Below are 21,533 nucleotides of genomic sequence, written 5' to 3'. Positions count from 1 at the left end.
AATGGCAATTTTTGCACCAAAGGGAGATAATTTGGAGCTTTTTCAATGATATAAAAATTTTAAATTCTAAGGCCAAACGGAACCATTTTTTTGGGTTGATTTTGGTACCATATCAAAAAGTAATAACTAATAGTGTAATAAATAAAACTTGTAATAAAAAAATAAAGGTTTAATTTTTTGCTGAAACTTTGTACCCAGGAGCCACCTTAATAAGACTATGAGGCAAAGTGGTATATAGGGTAGCAAAATCAAAAGCACCAATTATAAGCATGCAATTTATCAAGTACTTCGAACGAATTTTGACACTCCAAAAGCAATTTATTCCACTATTTTCAAAGACCCTATTTGAACAATTTTTTATCAGCTGAGGTTTTTGATTGTACCAAGTGTACTAGTAAGTAGAATACATAGTTTAGTAGGGAAACAATGGCTTGAAACGAAAGAAATCTTTGTTTGTAATGAGTTATGTGCAGCTTCAGACCCAAGTACATCGTTGGAACTTTCATTGTACAATGCATTTGGTTCTGCTTTGAAAAGAATCACACAGTTGAGTCGATGTACCATATTATATAAAAGGTTAACTGGTTGTTAGGACCTAGTCCTTAATTGAGATCCTTGTCAGAGATTCCTGGCCAAATGTTTTCCTTTTTGTCATATTAAGAATTGTTTTAATTTAATATGTTCGTACGGGAAACCAGGAACATTATTCTCATACAAGAAATTAAGATACTTCTAAATACACATTCATAAAAAAATGGAATTTATTACAAAGGATAATCATAAGATATACTTGAATTGTCCTGGACCTCACTTCTGTGATGGGTAAAAGTTAATGGAATCCTTCTCTGAATACGGTACAAACATATTAGTAGTGGTAAACCCCAATGTCCAATGATCTTCAGTTTATACCGAATATTGACTGTAAAAAAAAATGCTTACATTCCAATTTTTAATAACAGTTAACAGCAAATACATTATCACAATAACAGATAACAAAAAAACTAATAGCCCAATAACAGCTAACAAAGAATAAGACAATAACAGCTAACAGCAAATATATTTTCAAAATAACAGATAACAAAGAATTAAATTGCCCCATAACAGCATAACAGTTAAACCCCTTGCCCCCCCCTCGTCATTAGCTGTGAATAGATGATTCGCAGAATTTCTGACCATGTCGTTAGCTGTGTATAGATGATTCGCAGAATTTCAGACCATGTCATTAGCTGTGAATAAATAATTTGCAGAATTTCAGACCATGTCATTAGCTGTGAATATAGATGATAAAGTTACCAGAAAAGTTTCGTCACATGATTTTTAGGTTTTGGTTGAAATATTGGTGCAGATTCATCATGCCATGGTTCCCAATTAATGATTATTCTCAGGAATCAGAAAGTGAAAAGAATTGGTTAGAATTAATAGACTTAGTTATATAACAATTTGATATGTCAACAACCAAGTTTAATAATTAAAAATATACAATTCCTTGTTTAAACGCACTAACTAATTACTAATTATATATATTAAATTTATAGTTATTCCAAGGTAAAAATATTGTTACCTTGGAATAACTATAAATTGTTCAGGAAGTTTAAATCATTCAAAAAAAAAATCTTATGGAAAAAGGAAGAAAAGCTTGGTTTAAAATTAAAAAAACAGTCTCTTTAGATAATTCCTGCAGTATGCTTGAAAAATTATTTGATACTTCAGTTGTTCCAATAACTCTTTATGGAAGTGAAGTTTGGGGTGTAAGCCAAGTGTTCAAAGATTCAGATCCATTTGAACATTTACATATTAAATTTATTAAAGAAATTTTAGGAGTACAGTGCAAAACAACAAATGTAGCCTGTTTAACTGAGACAAACAGAATCCCTTTGTACTTTAAAATTCACCTTTCAGCTATAAAATTTCTAAACCACATTGTAAACTCTCCTAACACTTTAGTCCATAAAATATATAATAATGTAGAGAAAACAAGTAAATGGGTTAACATTGTAAAAGACTGGTTAAATAAATTAGGTTTTGGTCATCTCACTTTTAATACTTTTAATTTAAAATATCACATAAATAGTATCCAACAAAGAATCTATGACCAGGCTTATCAAATTATGAATTGTTCTATCAATAAATGTGAAAAATTAAATTTCTTTTGTCATACTAAAAGAATTAGAAAAAGGCCCCCATATATTGATATATGTAAATTCAAAACCGACCGATCAGTTTTCAGTAAATTTAAACTAAGTGCGCATTCCCTAGCAATTGAAAGAGGGCGTTATACCAACATTGAAAGAAATAAACGCATTTGCTTATCCTGTAACAGACAAGAAATTGAGGATGAATACCATTTCTTCTCAATCTGTCCATGCTATAAATCATTAAGGGATACCTATATACAAAATATTAATAAAAATCTTAATTTCAATTTTATTAAATTGCAGTCCACTATAACACTAAATCATTTGACTGTACTTTTAAATAGCAGTCTACCAGTCATTATAAAAATCACCATAAAGTATATTAATGATTGTCTTTTATTAAGAACATCTGTGTAACTTTGTTTAATATGCAACCTAATTTTTGTTTGTGTTCTTTTTTATAATTGTTCATGAACATTAACAATGTGTAAACTGTTGATATTTATAGCCTTTTTCTTCTTCGCTGTGAATACCACTGTCACTCTAATATAGTTATAATCAATTTAACTATTGTCAGTTTATTGTTTTAATTTTGTATGCCATAACCATTTAATGTAAATGTGTTTGTGCGAATAAAATATTGTCTATTGTCTATTGTCTATATAAAGACTAAAACATTTCCCCTAAAAAAAGTCTTGAAGGCATTTGATTGTCCCTGATCAAAATTTATATTTTTAAATTCAGATACAAGTGTATTAAGCAGCAATTTTGGATCCATATAAATGCAGTATGGACAGTATGCTTCAGTTCGAAACTGAAACTATATCAGTGGGAATTTCCAAGTTAGATAACCCGTCATTCTTATTTGATTCATATTGTAAACTAGTTTATATCGAATATAACTTATAAATATTAAACTACGAATTTACATCATGATAACGTAAAAGCATCTGTTTAAAACAATGATATCAATGCTATTGATATTATAGTTTAAATGATATTTAATGTATGTCACAATTCTATATTTAGAATTATTTTACTTCCTCCTATCAGGATTTCATCGCAAAATAAGGTATGAATTGGTTTCATTTCTTTTTTACCTCTGTATTAGCAAATCTTTTTGTGTCAATTGAAATTTTCGATCAGTAGAATTGTGCTTTATGCATTCTCTTTTAATACCACCGTGACCCATAAAGTAAAACCAAGTGATACCTCTTTTACTTTCAATTTGGGCGTGCCATCACAATCAGTTGGTTCTCAATCTATCCATGGGAAGATCCATTATCAACGTATATTTACAAGCTCGTTAATATATGATGATAGTGGATCTTCCCATGGATAGAAACAAGTGCCTGTGCGTGTTCTGCTGTATGCATGTAGCATTGTTTTGTTTTCGTCCCATAAAAGACTAAGTGGATGTATATTTCTAGTGGCTAATATTTCATATATATATAAGGACGAGAACAAGTTAGCAATAAGTATGTAAAATCAAACTGAATGAAAGTTTTGCCAAGTGGGAGAAGTCGACCGATATATGAAGTCCGAGATTTTCGACAGTCCCTAGAAAATGCGGTTATTTTTAATAGAAGCAGTCCATCTACGGACCCATAAAAGAGTTATAGTAAGAGTTCTATAAGGATCAGAGATCATACCTATTCCGACCATTTGATGTGGATGCGACTTCAATTTTATACATCCTGCACACAGCCAAACAGTTGCCCCTATGTATGGGTCATTTTCAAAAAATGTCGAATTTTCAGTACACTCGTGCTATTTTTTTTAAATTTCTAATGGAAATTTCAGTTGCAATGAAAGAGCAATGAAAACTTGCCGGATTTATGATTTATGATAATAAACAAGATTTCCATCTATTTTGTTAAGATTTTGGAGGTATTTGTGTGCGTACAGTGTCAGAAAAACACATTTCAAATGATTTTTTTCCCGATTTTCTGATCGCCTTGTTATCTGCAAAAGGGACTTTTTAAGAACGTTAATAATTACTCTAACGAAAAATCGTAGCTTCTTTATCATTATATGTAACATATGTTACCTTTACATTTAAAACGCAAAGTTTCTTGAAGACAGTGTAGAGAAAAGAAATTTCAAGACATTTAGTGAAAACAGGGTACTTTTTTTCATGTCTATGCTGTTACCAACAATTTTGATTAATTACACCAACAGTATACTTGTAAAAAGTGCAATAACGTGTTGGAAACCAAATTCACAACAGAAAACCATAATCACTTCAACAAAGGGAGTAGTTATTTCACAACAGCAATCAAAAACGAAGAAATTTGTCTATCCTGTTATGTCTATCCTGTTACTATGGTTGCTATGGTTACAGTAACAGGATAGACAATTGTAGACAGAAACGTCGTTAATTTTTTTTTTATCTTAACATATAGTTGCAAAACGAATGAAATATTTCGTTGTTTGAACTCAAGAAACCCCAAATTAAAAAAAATAATGCATATGTTTTTTTATAACTCAATGGATAGTTTACATTATAAAACTTATGTACATATACTTTTTTTCTGAAGAAAATTCTTTAATTTATTCATATTTAGAAGAAGTTTACTTTATTTTCATTGCTTCCTTCCAGGAAGCAATTCCCCCGACATATTTTCCATATGTCACTGTTGCAAAGTGACCTCATCTCGTAAAAATCCGGGGATCGCAATACGCATCAGTACAACCTTGAAAATTGGCAAATAATCTATTATTTTACAGAATGAATATAGTTACATAGAAAATTATTCTATTGAAAACCATCTAATTCGCTACGTAAAACAAGCTTAAAATTTCATCTAAACCTTTTCTTAATAACCCAAAATTTCTTTCTGTCTGTCTGTCTGTCTGTCTGTCTGTCTGTCTGTCTGTCTGTCTGTCTGTCTGTTTGTGTGTTTGTTTGTTTGTTTGATCAGTTGTCCAAACTTTTTTCTTCATGCTTGAAGATATTGATTTGAAATTTGGTATTTAGTTTAATCATGACAAATAACAGATAATTTACGAATTATTTTCCGGTCCGATGGTTTTGTGAAGAGTTATGGTCCTCGGACTTAGAAAAGTTCACTCAAATAATCCTTTTTCCACACTTTTTTTCGTCATGCTTAAATATATTGACTAGATATTTGTTATATAGTTTACACCATGACAAGTTAAAGATCAAGTTAGCATTTTGTTCCAGTAAAATTAATTCTTAAGCGGCAGGAGACTATGTTTTACCACATATACAATACTCTCAGAATGCTCGTCATTAACATGTTTAAAATATTTTGATAATTAAAGAACTAACAGTCTCATTGAATACTTTGACTGTATTCACATGTCATACGATTCTCGAATTACATTGCTAAAAAAATCCATTAGAGAGATGATTATTCCTATTGAAAAAAATTATCCCTTTTTATTTGCTTTTTATTCGAATAAAAAAGGGATTAGCTACACCAGAGAAATTTCATACTATATTTTTTTTAGAATTGCTTTTTCCCTATTTTTTATTGAAACCCTACTTTTCTATTATACTTTTCCCTCCTTCTGAGACAAATCAAACAACTTATTTTATGGGAAAAATAAGCTTACCAAAAACTAAAGATGAATGGTCATTGCTATGGTTTCATATGGTTATATATCAATTAATTATACATTGTCTCATTTTAGGCAATATTGTGGTTTATAACAGCAAATTCTTAATTTTTTAGTCCCTGAATGGTAGAACCTTGTTAAAACATCATAATTAAGGTTACAAATGTATATTAGCTTTGATCAATAACAAATGTAACATTAACCGATGTAAACTTTTATTTCGTCGTGGAAGTCCTTTAAGTAACTGCTAAGATAGATGTTTGCATGCTGACACGAACTTAGAAAAATTGCTTATCAAGATTAAAGAACGACATAAAAGGTGCTAGCTATTCCTTTTATAATAAAATTTCCTAATTTGTCTCATGAGCATTAACCACAAAAGTCATGTTTTTTCTTCTCGTGATCTCCTCTTTTTCCCGTTGAAAATAAACAGTCACTGCGCCGAACATTCAGGTTGATACATACCAAGCTGTATGTAAATTTACAGTCTTAGTAATGTCCATAAATTAATGACACTTAATATTTTAAGATAGATTTGATAAAAAATATTTTTTTTAGTAAAATCTTGTTTAATTTTTTACAGGTTAAGGCAAAAATGGGTGACGAAAATGTTTGTTCTGTCTGCTGGGATACTTTTAAATTTCCAAAAATGTTGCCATGTAAACATTCATTCTGCATTTCCTGTCTTCACGAGTTTCTAGGAGGCCTAAAAGACAAGTCAAACTTAATATGTCCGCTATGCAGGGAGCCTTGTTATGTACCAGACAAAGGATTTACAGATTTCCCAACAAATTACTTTGTTCCAGTCGAGAAAACTCCAAAGCTATGCGAGGAATGTCAAGAATTACCCGTTTATAAGAATTGTTATTTATGCAGCACAATTATCTGCAAAAAATGTGACCGTCTTCATATTCATGATAAAAAGTCCGACAATCCAGGTGACGACGACAGTGAGAAAGATAGTCTCGCCACTCTTCCCCCTCATTTACATTGGTCTCTAATGCATCAAAATATGAAGACAGAAATTTTATGTCAACAAATTTCTATGTTTGTCGGAGAGTTTCTTCCAATTGATGATATACGAAAATCCGTTCGTTCTATTGCCGTATCGAGAACTGGGGGTGCTTATGTAAAATTAAACGAAAATGAATTTCTTGTGAAGTACGATAAGCATGGAAAGATAGTCAATAGAATTCTTTTGCATGGAGATGCAGCGACAGTGCTTGAGACGATGGATGGATTACTGTTTATTTCACATTTTTCACTAAAAGCAGTCGTTTGCTATGGTGACAATCCACCTGACTCAAAAAAATACTATTTTGTGAAAACACCAACTTTTCATCCAATTGGTATGACTGAACTGCAGAATGGAAATATTGCAGTGAGTGGGCCAACCCATCTTTGTACCGCCAAGTGTAAAAATAATGATTGCGAATTATCCAAAACTAGTCCTGGTGTCCTAAATATCTACAATAGACAAGGCGCGTTAGTGAAAGAAATTAAACAAGATATAATGGAACCTATCTTTAACTTTCCAACAGAAATTGCATCTAATGATAGAACCAAAACAATCGCTGTGTGTGACACTCACCTAAACAAAGTAATTATACTAGATTACGATGGAAAAGTGCGAGGTTTTTTTAAAGGGTGGAAGTTACCTTTTACGTTGTTTTCAGAAAATTTCCTTCCTTTGTCCGTGTGTTCAACTGCCGATGGATATTTCCTTGTTGTCGATCCTCACAAAGAATGTTTACACATACTCAATCCGTATGGTAAATTTATAGGTATTGTGCGTGGTGAAGATGGTGACAGTTTAGCGGATAGCAGTGCTGTATGCGTAGATACTGAAAACAATATATGGGTGGGACATCACAACCAAGGAACTATCACCGTGTTGAAACCAAGTTGTTTTAAGAACAAATTTGACCAAATGCGCTTTCCTTTTCTCGGTGGTGAAGATCTTCGATTACCGTTCTTCCCCGGACTTAATCTCGATTCGAACTAAATACCCCGCTTTGTTATTCCTTGTGAGGTTTATGTTATTAAAACGATATACATCCAATAAATACACTGTGTTATATCAGCATCAATCTATATATGCCATTTATTCTGTCATCTGAGCTTTCGACTGTATAGTTATTTTTTTGGAGTAGTGTTCATTTGCATTTGTTGTTTTTTTTATGTTCAGACTAATAGTGAAGTAGTTATGTCAGCTGTTGTGTGTGTTTAGTGTGGTAGTCAGTTAGACTGTTGTGTTTGTCATTGCAGTAGTTAGTTCGGCTGTTGTTTATATTGAGTGCAGTTGTTAGGTCGGCTGTTGTAAATGTTTAGTGAATTTGTCAGGTCGGCTGTTGTTTATATTCAGTGCAGTAGTTAGTTCGGCTGTTGTGTATGTTCAGTGCAGTAGTAAGTTCGGCTGTTGTTTATATTCAGTGTAGCAGTTAGGTTAATTGTTGTCTGTGTTCAGTGCAGTTGTTAGATCGGCTGTTGTATATGTTCAGTGAAGTAGTCAGGTCGGCTGTTGTTTATATTCAGTGCAGTAGTTAGTTCGGCTGTTGTGTATGTTCAGTGCAGTAGTAAGTTCGGCTGTTGTTTATATTCAGTGTAGCAGTTAGGTTAATTGTTGTCTGTGTTCAGTGCAGTTGTTAGATTGGCTGTTGCATATGTTCAGTGCAGTAGTCAGGTCGGCTGTTGTTTATATTCAGTGCAGTAGTTAGTTCGGCTGTTGTGTATGTTCAGTTCAGTAGTAAGTTCGGCTGTTGTTTATGTTCAGTGTAGTAGTTAGGTTAATTGTTGTCTGTGTTCAGTGCAGTTGTTAGATCGGCTGTTGCATATGTTCAGTGAAGTAGTCAGGTTGGCTGTTGTTTATATTCAGTTCAGTAGTTATGTTGGCTGTTGTGTATTTTCAGTGCAGTTGTTCGGTCGGCTATTGTAAATGTTCAGTGAATTTGTCAGGTCGGCTGTTGTTTATATTCAGTGCAGTAGTTAGTTCGGCTGTTGTGTATGTTCAGTGCAGTAGTAAGTTCGGCTGTTGTTTATATTCAGTGTAGTAGTTAGGTTAATTGTTGTCTGTGTTCAGTGCAGTTGTTAGATCGGCTGTTGCATATGTTCAGTGAAGTAGTCAGGTTGGCTGTTGTGTATGTTCAGTGTAGTTGTTAGGTCGGCTATTGTAAATGTTCAGTGAATTTGTCAGGTCGGCTGTTGTTTATATTCAGTGCAGTAGTTAGTTCGGCTGTTGTGTATGTTCAGTGCAGTAGTAAGTTCGGCTGTTGTTTATATTCAGTGTAGTAGTTAGGTTAACTGTTGCCTGTGTTCAGTGCAGTTGTTAGATCGGCTGTTGTATATGTTCAGTGAAGTAGTCAGGTTGGCCGTTGTTTATATTCAGTGCAGTATTTAGGTCGGCTGTTGTGTATGTTCAGTGAAGTAGTCAGGTTGGCTGTTGTTTATATTCAGTTCAGTAGTTATGTTGGCTGTTGTATATGTTCAGTGAAGTAGTCAGGTTGGCTGTTGTTTAGACTAACAGTGCAGTAGTTATGTCAGCTGGTGTGTGTTTAGTGTGGTAGTCAGTTAGGCTCTTGTGTGTGTTCATTGCAGTAGTCAGTTCGGCTGTTGTTTATATTCAGTGCAGTAGTTAGGTAGGCTGTTGTGTTTGTTCAGTGCAGTAGTTAGATCAGCTGTTGTATGTGTTCATTCCAGTAGTTAGATCGGCTGTTGTAAATGTTCAGTGAATTTGTCAGGTTGGCTGTTGTTTCTACTCAGTGTAATAATTAGGTCGGCTGTTCCGTGCGATATGTTCAGTGTGGTAGTCAGGTCGGCCGTTATCTGTGTCCAGTGCAGTAGTTAGGTCGGATGTTTTGTGTACTAGTATACACTGTAGTAGTCATGTCGGCGGTTTTTTTTATCATGCACTGTAGTAGTCATGTCGGCTTAATTTCGTGTATGTCCAGTGTATTAGTCACCTCGACTTTTATATATATGTTCAATGTAGTTATCAGGTCGGCTGTTACTAGTATATGGATGTACAGTGTAGTTGTCAGGTCGGCCGTTTTGTAGGATCAATGTAGTAGTCAAATCAGCTGTTTTATACATGTATCTTGAGTGAGGAAGACAAGTCGTCAATTATGTTTTTGTAGTGTAGTGGTCAGGTTGGCTATTATACGTTATATGTTCAGTGTAGTTGTCAGGTCGACTGTTTTGTATGGACAGTGTAGAAGTCAGGTGGACCGTTTTTATATGCTGAGTCAAGTAGTCAGGTCGGCTGTTTCGTATGTCCAATGTAGCAGTCAGGTCGGTTGTTTTGTATGTTCAGTGTAGTAATCAGGTCGGTTGTTTTGTATGTTCAATGTAGCAGTCAGGTCGGTTGTTTTGTATGTTCAATGTAGCAGTCAGGTCGGTTGTTTTGCATGTACAGTGTAGTAGTCCGGTTGGTTGTTTTGTATGTTCAATATTGTATTTAGGTCACCATTTATGTATGTTCAGTGAAGCAGTCAGCTCTGTTGTTTTGTAAGTTCAGTGCAGTATTCAGGTCAATTGTTTTGTATGTTCAGTGTAGTAGTCAGGTATGTTGTTTTGTATGTTCAGTGCAGTAGTCATGTCTGTTGTTTTGTATGTTCAGTGAAGCAGTCAGGTCTGTTGTTTTGTAAGTTCAGTGCAGTAGTCAGGTCGGTTGTTTTGAATGTTAAGTGCAGTAGTCAGGTCAGTTGTTTTGTATGTTCAGTGTAGTAGTCAGGTCTGTTGTTTTGTATGTTCAGTCAATTAGTCAGGTCGGTTGTTTTGTATGTTCAGTGCAGTATTCAGGCCGATTGCTTTGTATGTTCAGTGCAGTAGTCAGGTCTTTGTTTTGTATGTTCAGTGCAGTAGTCAGGTCGGTTGTTTTGTATGTTCAGTGCAGTAGTCAGGTCTGTTGTTTTGTATGTTCAGTGTAGAAGTCAGGTCTGTTGTTTTGTATGTTCAGTGTAAGTAGTCAGGTCTGTTGTTTTGTATGTTCAGTGTAGTAGTCAGGTCTGTTGTTTTGTATGTTCAGTGCAGTAGTCAGGTCTGTTGTTTTGTATGTTCAGTGCAGTATTCAGGTATTTGTTTTGTATGTTCAGTGCACTAGTCAGGTCTGTTGTTTTGTATGTTCAGTGCAGTAGTCAGGTTTGTTTGTTTTGTATGTTCAGTGTAGTAGTCAGGTTTGTTTGTTTTGTATGTTCAGTGCATTAGTCAGGTCGGTTGTTTTGTATGTTCAGTGCAGTAGTCAGGCCGATTGCTTTGTATGCTCAGTGCAGTAGTCAGGTCGGTTGTTTTGAATGTTCAGTGCAGTAGTCAGGTCTGTTGTTTTGTATGTTCAGTGTAGTAGTCAGGTCTGTTGTTTTGTATGTTCAGTGCATTAGTCAGGTCTGTTGTTTTGTATGTTCAGTGCATTAGTCAGGTCGGTTGTTTTGTATGTTCAGTGCAGTATTCAGGCCGATTGATTTGTATGTTCAGTGCAGTAGTCAGGTCTTTGTTTTGTATGTTCAGTGCAGTAGTCAGGTCGGTTGTTTTGTATGTTAAGTGTAGTAGTCAGGTTTGTTTGTTTTGTATGTTCAGTGCAGTAGTCAGGTCGGTTGTTTTGTATGTTCAGTGCAGTAGTCAGGCCAATTTCTTTGTATGTTCAGTGCAGTAGTCAGGTCAGTTGTTCTGTATGTTCAGTGTAGTAGTCAAGTCTGTTGTTTTGTATGTTCAGTGCAGTAGTCAGGTCTGTTGTTTTGTATGTGCAGTGGAAGTATTCAGGTCTGTTGTTTTATATGTTCAGTGCACTAGTCAGGTATGTTGTTTTGTATGTTCAGTTTAGTAGTCAGGTCTGTTGTTGTGTATGTTCAGTGTAGTAGTCAGGTTTGTTGTTGTGTATGTTCAGTGTAGTAGTCAGGTTTGTTGTTTTGTTTGTTCAGTGCAGTAGTCAGGTCGGTTGTTTTGTATGTTCAGTGCAGTAGTCGGGCCGATGGCTTTGTATGTTCAGTGCAGTAGTCAGGTCTGTTGTTGTGTATGTTCAGTGTAGTAGTCAGGTCTGTTGTTGTGTATGTTCAGTGTAGTAGTCAGGTTTGTTGTTTTGTTTGTTCAGTGCAGTAGTCAGGTCGGTTGTTTTGTATGTTCAGTGCAGTAGTCGGGCCGATGGCTTTGTATGTTCAGTGCAGTAGTCAGGTCGATGACTTTGTATGTTCAGTGCAGTAGTCAGGTCAGTTGTTCTGTATGTTCAGTGCAGTAGTCAGGTCTGTTGTTTTGTATGTTCAGTGCAGTAGTCAGGTCGGTTGTTTTGTATGTTCAGTGCAGTAGTCAGGCCGATTGCTTTGTATGTTCAGTGTAGTAGTCAGGTCAGTTGTTCTGTATGTTCAGTGCAGTAGTCAGGTTTGTTGTTTTGTTTGTTCAGTGCAGTAGTCAGGTCTGTTGTTTTGTATGTTCAGTGCAGTAGTCAGGTCGGTTGTTTTGTATGTTCAGTGTAGTAGTCGGGTCGGTTGTTTTGTATGTTCTTTGCAGTAGTCAGGTCTGTTGTTTTGTATTTTCAGTTTAGTAGTCAGGATTGTTTTTTTTATATGTTCAGTGCAGTAGTCAGGTCGGTTGTTTTGTGTATTCAGTGTAGTAGTCAGGTCGGTTGTTTTGTGTGTTCAATGCAGTAGTCAGGTCGGTTGTTTCGTATGCTTTATGTAGTGGTCATGTCGGCTGTTTTGCATGCTGAATGTAGTTGTCAGATTGACTCTTTAGTATGCCCAATGTAGAAGTCATGCAATTCAACTGTTTTGATATGCAGGAATAGTGCTCTGTTGTAATATTATATTGTCTTAAATATCGTTATGGAAGTAATATTTTGTGTATTTCTTTAGTACTGTCTCGTGGTTTGTTATAATCATACAGGTGTAATATTCTGTTGTTCTCGGTTTTAGAATTATTGGTGTACCTTTTGTTGTTGTCAGTCGTCTGAACTACTGTTGTTGTAATCAGATCAGATGAGCATTGGAAGCAGATCTTACATGCACATGTATTTATCTCTGTCGTAGTTCATACTGGTTTACTATTACAGAATGATGTAGTCACCATAATGGCATGCTGTTTTAACCTGGCATAAAATAACGATGGAATACTTGTAGTCAAACATGCACTTTTGAATTAAGTCTGATGTATTGTTTTTTTTTAAGTCTGTTGTAACATATAACACTTTTTTTATCATTTATGATATAATCAGGTTAATAGCCGACTTATTTGTTTTGATTTGTAGTTTAAGCATAGATCAGGCAGGTGGTTGGTTTTCACTTTCGAATTGTTTCCCATTATTCATATCTGTGCCTTTCATAGCTTACTATATAATTTGTATGGTATGAGTTTTCCTCGTAGCTGGAGAAGGTATTACTATGTTCTTAGGGTGCCCTAAAGTTACTTACATTCACGTCCTTTGGTCTGTTGTAGATAGTTGTCTCAGTGTCTCAGTGGCAATCATGCCACATCTTCTTATGTTTAAATTATTGACTAGGTCACCGGAGAATAGTCCATACACATTACGCAGTCTAAGTTAAGTTCTAATTAACCCAGTTGGTACAGACGGGAAGAATATTATGACGGACGCTTAATTACGGACGAGAAACGAGTGGTGGGCAAACTCACATTGGACCTTCGGACCTTTCGACAAAATGTGGACCATGCCTAAATTGTATTTCTTATATTTCGGTGAAATGTGTGATTAAAATTTATAAGCGTTATGTTGCACAATGATTGCATTGTTTTATTTATGGTTTATCAGTCTATATATATATATATATCACTGTATTGATTTATCACTGTATTGATTTACAAATAAAATACACATTTGGTTTAGGATATTTCTTTTACATTATTTATATCTAATGAGCAATATGCTTTGTTCCTATGTTGTTAATTTGATCTTTGAGATGTATTGATTAGCTTAATTGGTTATACTTAAAATACCAAATAAAAAGATTATAATATTTTTCTCAAGCTTCAAACGATATACGACAGGTACAAATTGTTAAATTATTTAAAAGAATGGTTATTTATATAATAAAGCGTGTAAATCGGCTTTAGAAGTGTTAAATTGCTCTGTGTAAAACTGTAATCAGTATTGAATTTCTCTTTAGAGGTCTGTCCTTCAGCAAGAAATGACTAAACGAAACCATTTTGGCGGCGTTTCACAGCATATGTAAAGAATTTGTAAATGGTTTCACTTCCTAATCTAGAGTTGATAAGTCAGGAGATTATTAAAAAAATGGTGATTGCAAATTCGAGACACAGGTAAGCACATTGTAGATATATATAGGTAAATTTAGATAAATAAAAAAGCTCTTTGTGTAGGACGACAATTTACCATTCTAGACACACATACTTGAAGGTGAAATATCATTAAATAACATTTTATTTCAATGAATTACTTATCTGGAATCAAAATAAACTGGTATCTTTTAAATAAATTAAAGGAACCATAATAGTTATAAGTTTATCTTTCCACCTTTCACCTTATGTTTAGAACAAAGGTCATGCAATACTATTTTAAAGACTTAACTAAATGTTTATTCTGCACTGTTCATGACTTAAGTTAGAAAGCTATTCGTTGTATAGGCGCTATTGAGATGTGTCAGTCGATAATGAATAAAAACCGCAAACTCCTCCATTTCCCACCGTTTTCTGGCATCTACCCCGAGTACATGCCGAGATATGTGTACATAAAACTGATTAGTTTAGTTCGGGACAGACGCGGGAATTGAAAAAAGGTAAGTCTCAATATTTCAGGTCTGCTCAAACAAAAAGGAATAGAGAAACATTTTTTTTAATTAAAAAATTACATGAGTGTCACTTATATATCTCTTTAGTGTAACAATGTTACTTTCTTTATGACACATTTGCAACAATGCAGTATATCACCAAAAATTGTCGCAGACCAGAGGATTTGTCATTTCTCATTTACTATGTGGTTCCTGTAATTTTTACTTTCCTTTCTTTAGTTTGAAGTATACACATCGCTTGCATTGACATTTAGAGTATTGTGTTTTATACCTATATAACTTTAATTTTGGTTGCAAATAGTTAAGATTGGCTGGTAGCTTGGATAGTTGGTACATATATAACTTGGCTATAGTTTGTACATGTAGCGTGAATAGTTGATACATGAATCTTGAATAGTTTGTATCATGGACATTTGGTATACATGTAGCTTGAATAGTTGATAGCTCGGATACAGTTTGTACACGAAGCTTGAATGGTTGGTAGCTTGACTAATTGGTTTCTTAGATATTTGGTATTTTGGATATTTGGTATCTTGAATAGTTGGTAGCTTGACTATTTGGTATATTGAATAGTTGGTACGTGTAGCTTGAATGATAGTTGGTAGCTTTGATAATTGGTAAATGTAGCTTGAATAGTTGGTAGCTTGGATATTTTGTACATGTAGCTTAAATAGTTGGTATAGCTAGGATAGTTGTTAACTTGAATAGTCGATAGTTTGAATAGTTGATAACATGAATAGTTGGTAGCTTGAACAGTTTCTAGCTATCGGTCGCTAGTTTAAGAATGATGTACTATTAACCGACTTAGCAAATTCCAACTTGTAGACTGTTTTGTTATAAAGTACTGATCCAATAATTCGAATACCAAATTTTTGATCATATTGCTGTATCTCATTTTACGACTACAACTAGAAGAGAGGCGAAAGATACGAGAGTGACATTCAAACTAATAGATCGAAAATAAACTGACAACATTATGGCTAAAAAAGAAAAAGACAAACAGACAAACAGACACAACACAGAAAACTATATATAAAGACTAAGCAACACGAACCCCACCAAAGACTTGGGGTGATCTCAGGTTCTCTGGAAGTGTAAGCAGATGCTGCTCCACATAAGGCCCCGTCTCTAGGGAGGGCGCATATGTAACTAACCGTTCAGACCATACTTATTTATGTTTGTCTGACAATTTTTTTTGTGTTGGAAATGATCAGTTGATGAGTACAGTTTAAAAAAAATGCCATTGCGATAAAGTATATACGAAAGATGTTTAGTTTAAATTCAGAAAACTATTGTTCAATTATTTAGTTTGTTTTAGTATGCTTATGTTGGGCGAAGCAATTTTCAGGATTGCGACACAACTAGTCATTGCGTTAGAAACTATGACTCTTGTGATTTGAACCTACGGTTGAGAAAACGACAATTAAAACGAAATACAAATATACTAAATATAGTTTTTTTTTACAATCAAAACTTTTACCTATTCATTTTCAATTTGAAGACTAATTCACATGAAAGTTCAAAGTTTTTCTTCCTAATAAAATTACATCCGCCCACCCAAAAACCTTTCTTATATATATTCTCAATATGAAGACGTTTTCGATTTTCTTCTTCGTTGAAGTTGTTTAAAATGCATATTGATTTTTTTCTAATAATCAAATAAAACAACGGCGATATTTATATGGAGGTGATCTTGATAAAAAAAATTCACAGATGGTAAAAGTAAATTTTCGCGGGCCGTCGACTACAGTTGAAGACAATAAGTTATCACTGGTCCAACCCTTGATTTTTATTAAATGAAAAAGTATGGATATTTGATTTCGTTTATGAATTTCCCCCCTAAATTGCGTTCTCCAGGATTCTGTTTTATCATCAGTATTAGTTGAGATTAATTCGAAAAAATTTAATACACATTTTTATTTATTTCTTTATCATCATTTTTCTTCTTCAACTTTTGTTAACCTTAATCACCAATGTTAGAATATTCTGTTGTGTTGAGATTTTAGTATTAGACCAAAAGTGATATAATATCGATATCATGTGTCAGAATTATGGCCAAGATTAATTGGTCAGATCGTCTCCGTAATCGGCTTATCTCCATTCCTTTGTGCTAGTTATACAATTCTTCATAACTCAGTCACAACTGGAAAACAAAAAATTGTGGGTGCCTGTTATTATAATAAGTAAGTGTTTAGAAATTTTTAATCGAATCTACATCCATACTTTGTTGTTTTTTGCACATAAGATAACCGCTTTAATTGGTATTCGGATTGTATTTAATCTTAATTGTTTTGGTTTCTTTTGGACATTTAAGTTATTAATATGTCAAAATTTCCTTACTTATTTTTTTGGAAGCTATTTATCTATGACACTTAAAACTGGGATATCATTCCGTTTCTTTTGTAAGAGGAGAGTAATTTCCCAAATTTTAAAATATATCGACGAGTGGAGCGAGGTGAGACATTTTTGGACGATGTTTTCCCAAATATTTGTTCCCATACAAAAATGAGGGCGTACTGATATTTAGGGAATTAAGTAATGTTGTATTGTATTCTGTCTGTGCCCCCTCCATGATTCCGCCACTGACAATTACAGAGTGCAAATGTCATCAATATTATACCTGATAGTTATAGAAATGAGTATTACCTCCAAAAAAAATTCAAACGAGAGTTCTTAAATAATGTATCTGAAAGGGCCCCAAACGACCTCAACGTGCATTTATTTCTCAAAGGGTGTATAGAAAATGGTCAAAAGGCAAAACTGCATGGAAATGAAAATTTCATAAAAACAATATAACGTCAGTGTTAAAACCTTAAACTCTCAAAACAGCCAAACGATTTCATTTGTAAATGTAAGTAATGCATCTAGGAGTATCTGCTCTCAGAAATGAACCTTCTTAGATGCATTAGTTAATATTAAGCTTGGCCTATATTTCAGTCCGTGACCGACTTTTAAAATCTACTCTGAACAGTTTCTTATTTTAAATTGGTCGCTTTCATGTTTAATTTTGTATTTTACCTTCCTTTTTAATGATAATTCATGCATATAAACTTTTCTAAAGGAAAAATTGTAAAAACAGGTTTTTTTTCTACTGGTCTGATTTCAATTGAATATATGTACTAATAATATCGGATATCATTTCCGTTCTCTTTAAAAGAATTATAGTGACTCTAGTGAATCACATGGGTATTTTGAATTGAATGATTTCACTTTGATCAATTTTAAATGATATAATATATTTCCAAATTTCATTTAAATGATCTAGTTGATATAATTGATAAATAAATAAGATCCAGAGAATGTTGTGTCATAACGTATGATTAATTACTTCCCATCCATTTAACATGGTATAGTATTTACGTCAATCCTAACCAGTTTAAAAATGACTGGTTCAAATAAGAAAAGAAAACCGTTACCAATTTGCAAATATTTAAAAAGGTGCGACAAGAGCTAAGATTTTAAAGCAAATTTACAATACTGGATGTGTCTATAATTTCTTACCATATTGTTTATCTTGGTGAATCAACGCGAACATGCACACGTACGTATGAACAGTTAAACTTGAAAATTGACATTTTTATACTGGATTAATAAGATAAAAATGATGACACCAGTAATTAGAATCAAATCACAATAAAGATGTGATAAAATTAACGCAATTATTTTCCTGACAGCGCTAAGTAGTTATCTTGTCTTGAAAGCGCATACTAATTAGTTATCGGATCCTGACAGCGCTTACTAATTAGCAATACTATCAGTGACATCTATGCAACGTGATCTTTATATACTCATGCTACTGTTTTGTTGCAGGTAACGAAAAATGGAATTGGTCAATCCAAACGCTTCCAAGGAGTGTATAATTCAATCTTTACAATGGTGTGTGAATATGGGACACAACGACATACTAAAAGCTTTACTAATGACCCATTTCTCAAGCTCCAAGCTCTCAGATATGTCAGAGATATGCTCTGATTTACTCATCAGAGCAGTGTCAAATGGGTCATGTGACCTTCTGAAGCTTTTATTACCATATGTAGATGATCATTTTCTATCAAACCAGGATAACAAAATGGGAAAGAATTACCTTTCAAAAATGCTTTGCCATGCTGTAGCTAAAGGAAATAAGCCGACGGTAGAACTTTTACTAAACAGAGGAGCCAATGTGAACGTGTTCTACGAAGGAAAACCACTACTGCATGTCGCAATGCATGCTGGTCGAACAGAAGTTGCAAAAGTACTCATTAAAAATGGAGCAAACATCGATGCAGCTTTGATGCCCGCTATCTTCTCATCAATGGATAACAAGGTATTTATCCTTTTATGTTTTTTGACAATTATTTGTTTAGCTAATTTATGAAATTTATTTCTATCGATAATCATTGGAAAAAGGATGACAATTTTCTGTAGAAAATTACTACTTAATTCACTGAGCTGATTTTGAGTAATATTTTAGCTGTCAGATTGGAGCTTATATGGTTTGGATAGATTTTTTTTAACTGAAAATGATGTGCAAAGTCTGATAGAATGCAAGTTATTTGTATGAATTTTCTATTTCTATGATGAAAAGTTAGTTTTGTTTTATATTTTGATCATTTTAAAAATAATGAGAAAAATAGTCATAGTAAAGGAGATTGAATAAACGGCTTTATCGCATTACATTATTGGCAAAGTCATCTTCATGTTAAGTTTGATAAAATCCCTGCTAATGGTATTCGATTTAAAAAAAAAAACTTTTCTCCTCTCAGGCCTAAACCAGAGTTCTTATTTTGAAATTGTGGAATTCTGCAAACTTCATGATTTTCAGTTAAAATTGTGTTTATTAATTGAGAAATAATGAATTGAAAATGACAGTCTTGACATTTGTTATAACAAGTAAGTCATCAAAGTCAATTGTAGTTTTCAACACAATTTTTATCGAAATTTCCATTTGTGATTGATTGCTGTTACTTTATATGATACTAGAATACACCCGTATATCGCGGGTCCGTGACTAAAGTATATAACTATGCGCAAGCCTTATTTTAGTATTAGTATTGTCATCTGATAAAGTCATGCTGATTATAAGATACACAGTTTTCTCTGCTTTCAAATCTTTCTGTTTGAACTCGTCGAACTGGAACTTATCAATTATTGATAATATTAATTATTTGGAAAACAAAAGGTCCTGGAATGGAGTATTTTTAGTCAACAGCATTGTCCTATATTAGTTATGAATATTGAATTCTTTGATTCGCTGTTTTACGTCATGCCCGCTAACAAATTGAAAACTGTACCTTTAGTCCAGATTTTTAGTATTCGTATTGTTATCTTAGAAAGTCTAACTGATTAAAATACTACAATAGGTAACAATTTGACAATTAAGTAGTGTCAACACTGTGATTATGACCCGTGTAATACTATATAGCATTTTAATCCCGAATACACCGTTTGGTGGTGCGCCTGTCAGATGCGGAACGTACAGATAAGGTAATCGGTAACAGGTGAATATACTATTGGTATCGGTATCGGACTCGACCCGGAACTTCTTAATCATTGGCAATATTAATTACGTGGAAAACAAAAGGACCTGGAGTGGTGTAATTTTTAATCTACACCTTTGTACTATATTAGTTATATATAAAGTTGAATTCTTTGATTCGTCGTTTTTACGTGATGACGGCTGACAAATTGGACCTCGTAATTTTAGTATTATAGATAAAAGAAGACATGATATATATATATATATATATATGTCGTGTACAAGTTGCGATTTTGTACAGGTTATAACATGTACAAAAATATTGTACATGTTATAACTTGTATAATGCAAAAATACAAGTTATAACATGTACAAAAGTACCTCGTACATGTTATAACCTGTACAAAATATTGCTTAAAAATGATTTTAACTTGTATGTTAGTGTGTTTTGTTCTTTTTTGATACAGTAATGTCCAGGGGTCGGTATTACGAAGCCTTCCTAAGACCTATCATACGATATATCTTAGGACATGTCTTATGATCCTCTTATGACTATCTATGGACATATCTTTATTTGATGAATTATAATTGTGAGTGTCCACTTTGGAGGCAATAGTAAAATACTATCATTCTAGTTGACACTAAAAGACATTAGAGGATACCCAGGATAGATGTGTCTACAAATAAAGTTGGGAATTGAAATAAGGTATGCGTCTAAAAGACCCCCCCCCCCACATGGAGCAGACAACATCCAAAGGCCACAAATACATGCGTTCAAAGTAGAGGATATATATTTAAAACATCAAAATGACATTCTCCTCATGCAATGATCTTATAGTTTATAAAAAAGAAATTGAGTTATAAATTTACATAAGTCATGCTGAAGGCCAAAAATGTTGAAGAGTAGATCCAAAGATATTGATAATGAAGCGTGGTCCAATACAAACTATTTCAGCTCTCTCTTGTTTTTACAGAGTAAGCATATGGGACATTATTTTAGTCTATGCATGCTATAAAACGAGAGGGAGGAGTATTACATAAAATTATTAGGCATTATTTTTAATTTTTTTGGAAGAATTTAGTCACTAGTATCTAACGTAATTGTCATTGAGGAAATGCAAGCTTTTAGTAAATAGTGTCACATCCCTTTCGTGGGAAAAACTTGGTTGATTATATAGGGAATCATTGAAGCATGACTGGAGCGGCCCCCCCCCTTTTGGTCAGTCAGCGCCCCCCCCCCCCCCCCCCCCCCCTTAGGAAAAGTTCTGGATCCGCCACTGCATAAGCATGAAACATATATTTCTGAAAATTTGTGATCATTGTCCTCTACAGAAAGAGACACGTTATGACTTATTTATTGTTGTTCTTTATGCATTGGTGAATTTAAATCTAAATTTATCTTAAATTTTGTACAAGTTAAAATCATTTTTAAGCAATATTTTGTACAGGTTATAACACGTATGAGGTACTTTTGTACATGTTATAACTTGTATTTTTGCATTATACAAGTTATAACATGTACAACATTTTTGTACATGTTATAACCTGTACAAAATCGCAACTTGTACACGACATATACACCAATGAAAGGGAATGCAACCTGACATCACA

General features: G+C 33.7%; 2 protein-coding genes across 6 annotated transcripts in view; both read left to right on the top strand.

Annotated features, from left to right (window-relative positions):
• LOC139512694 (ankyrin repeat and SOCS box protein 8-like) overlaps positions 1 to 21,533 on the top strand; it is a 36,160-nt gene that overhangs the window by 13,067 nt on the left and 1,560 nt on the right. For 2 of the 4 annotated variants that reach the window (XR_011662318.1, XR_011662317.1), the window contains exons 3-4: positions 13,823 to 13,976; positions 18,275 to 18,770. Coding sequence is in view for 2 of the 4 variants with exons in the window: in XM_071300546.1 (XP_071156647.1) it covers positions 18,285 to 18,770 (486 nt within the window). In the remaining 2 variants the exon portion in view is untranslated. Of the gene's footprint in view, positions 1 to 13,721; positions 13,977 to 17,888; positions 18,006 to 18,274; positions 18,771 to 21,533 lie in introns of those variants that run through there. The other 2 variants (XM_071300546.1, XM_071300547.1) reach the window with 2 other exon arrangements.
• On the top strand, positions 3,082 to 7,804 carry LOC139512693 (uncharacterized). Of its 2 annotated transcripts, none has more exons than XM_071300543.1 (2): positions 3,082 to 3,207; positions 6,304 to 7,804. In XM_071300543.1, exons 1-2 carry the CDS (start codon positions 3,130 to 3,132, stop codon positions 7,723 to 7,725), a joined length of 1,500 nt encoding a protein of 499 aa, XP_071156644.1. In that variant the 5' UTR covers positions 3,082 to 3,129; the 3' UTR covers positions 7,726 to 7,804. The 2 variants fall into 2 exon arrangements, with proteins under 2 accessions (XP_071156644.1, XP_071156646.1); XM_071300545.1 differs by lacking the exon at positions 3,082 to 3,207 and adding an exon at positions 3,618 to 3,707.

The sequence above is a fragment of the Mytilus edulis genome, chromosome 2 (assembly GCF_963676685.1).
Source record: "Mytilus edulis chromosome 2, xbMytEdul2.2, whole genome shotgun sequence".
Taxonomy (NCBI): domain Eukaryota; kingdom Metazoa; phylum Mollusca; class Bivalvia; order Mytilida; family Mytilidae; genus Mytilus; species Mytilus edulis.
This window is presented reverse-complemented; position numbering and strand designations above follow the sequence as displayed.

Coding starts and splice junctions, on each gene's coding strand:
- LOC139512693 (XM_071300543.1), top strand. CDS start 3,130: ATGATATTTAATGTATGTCACAATTCTATATTTAGAATTATTTTACTT. Junction 3,208..6,303: donor GGATTTCATCGCAAAATAAG/GTATGAATTGGT, acceptor AATTTTTTACAG/GTTAAGGCAAAAATGGGTGA.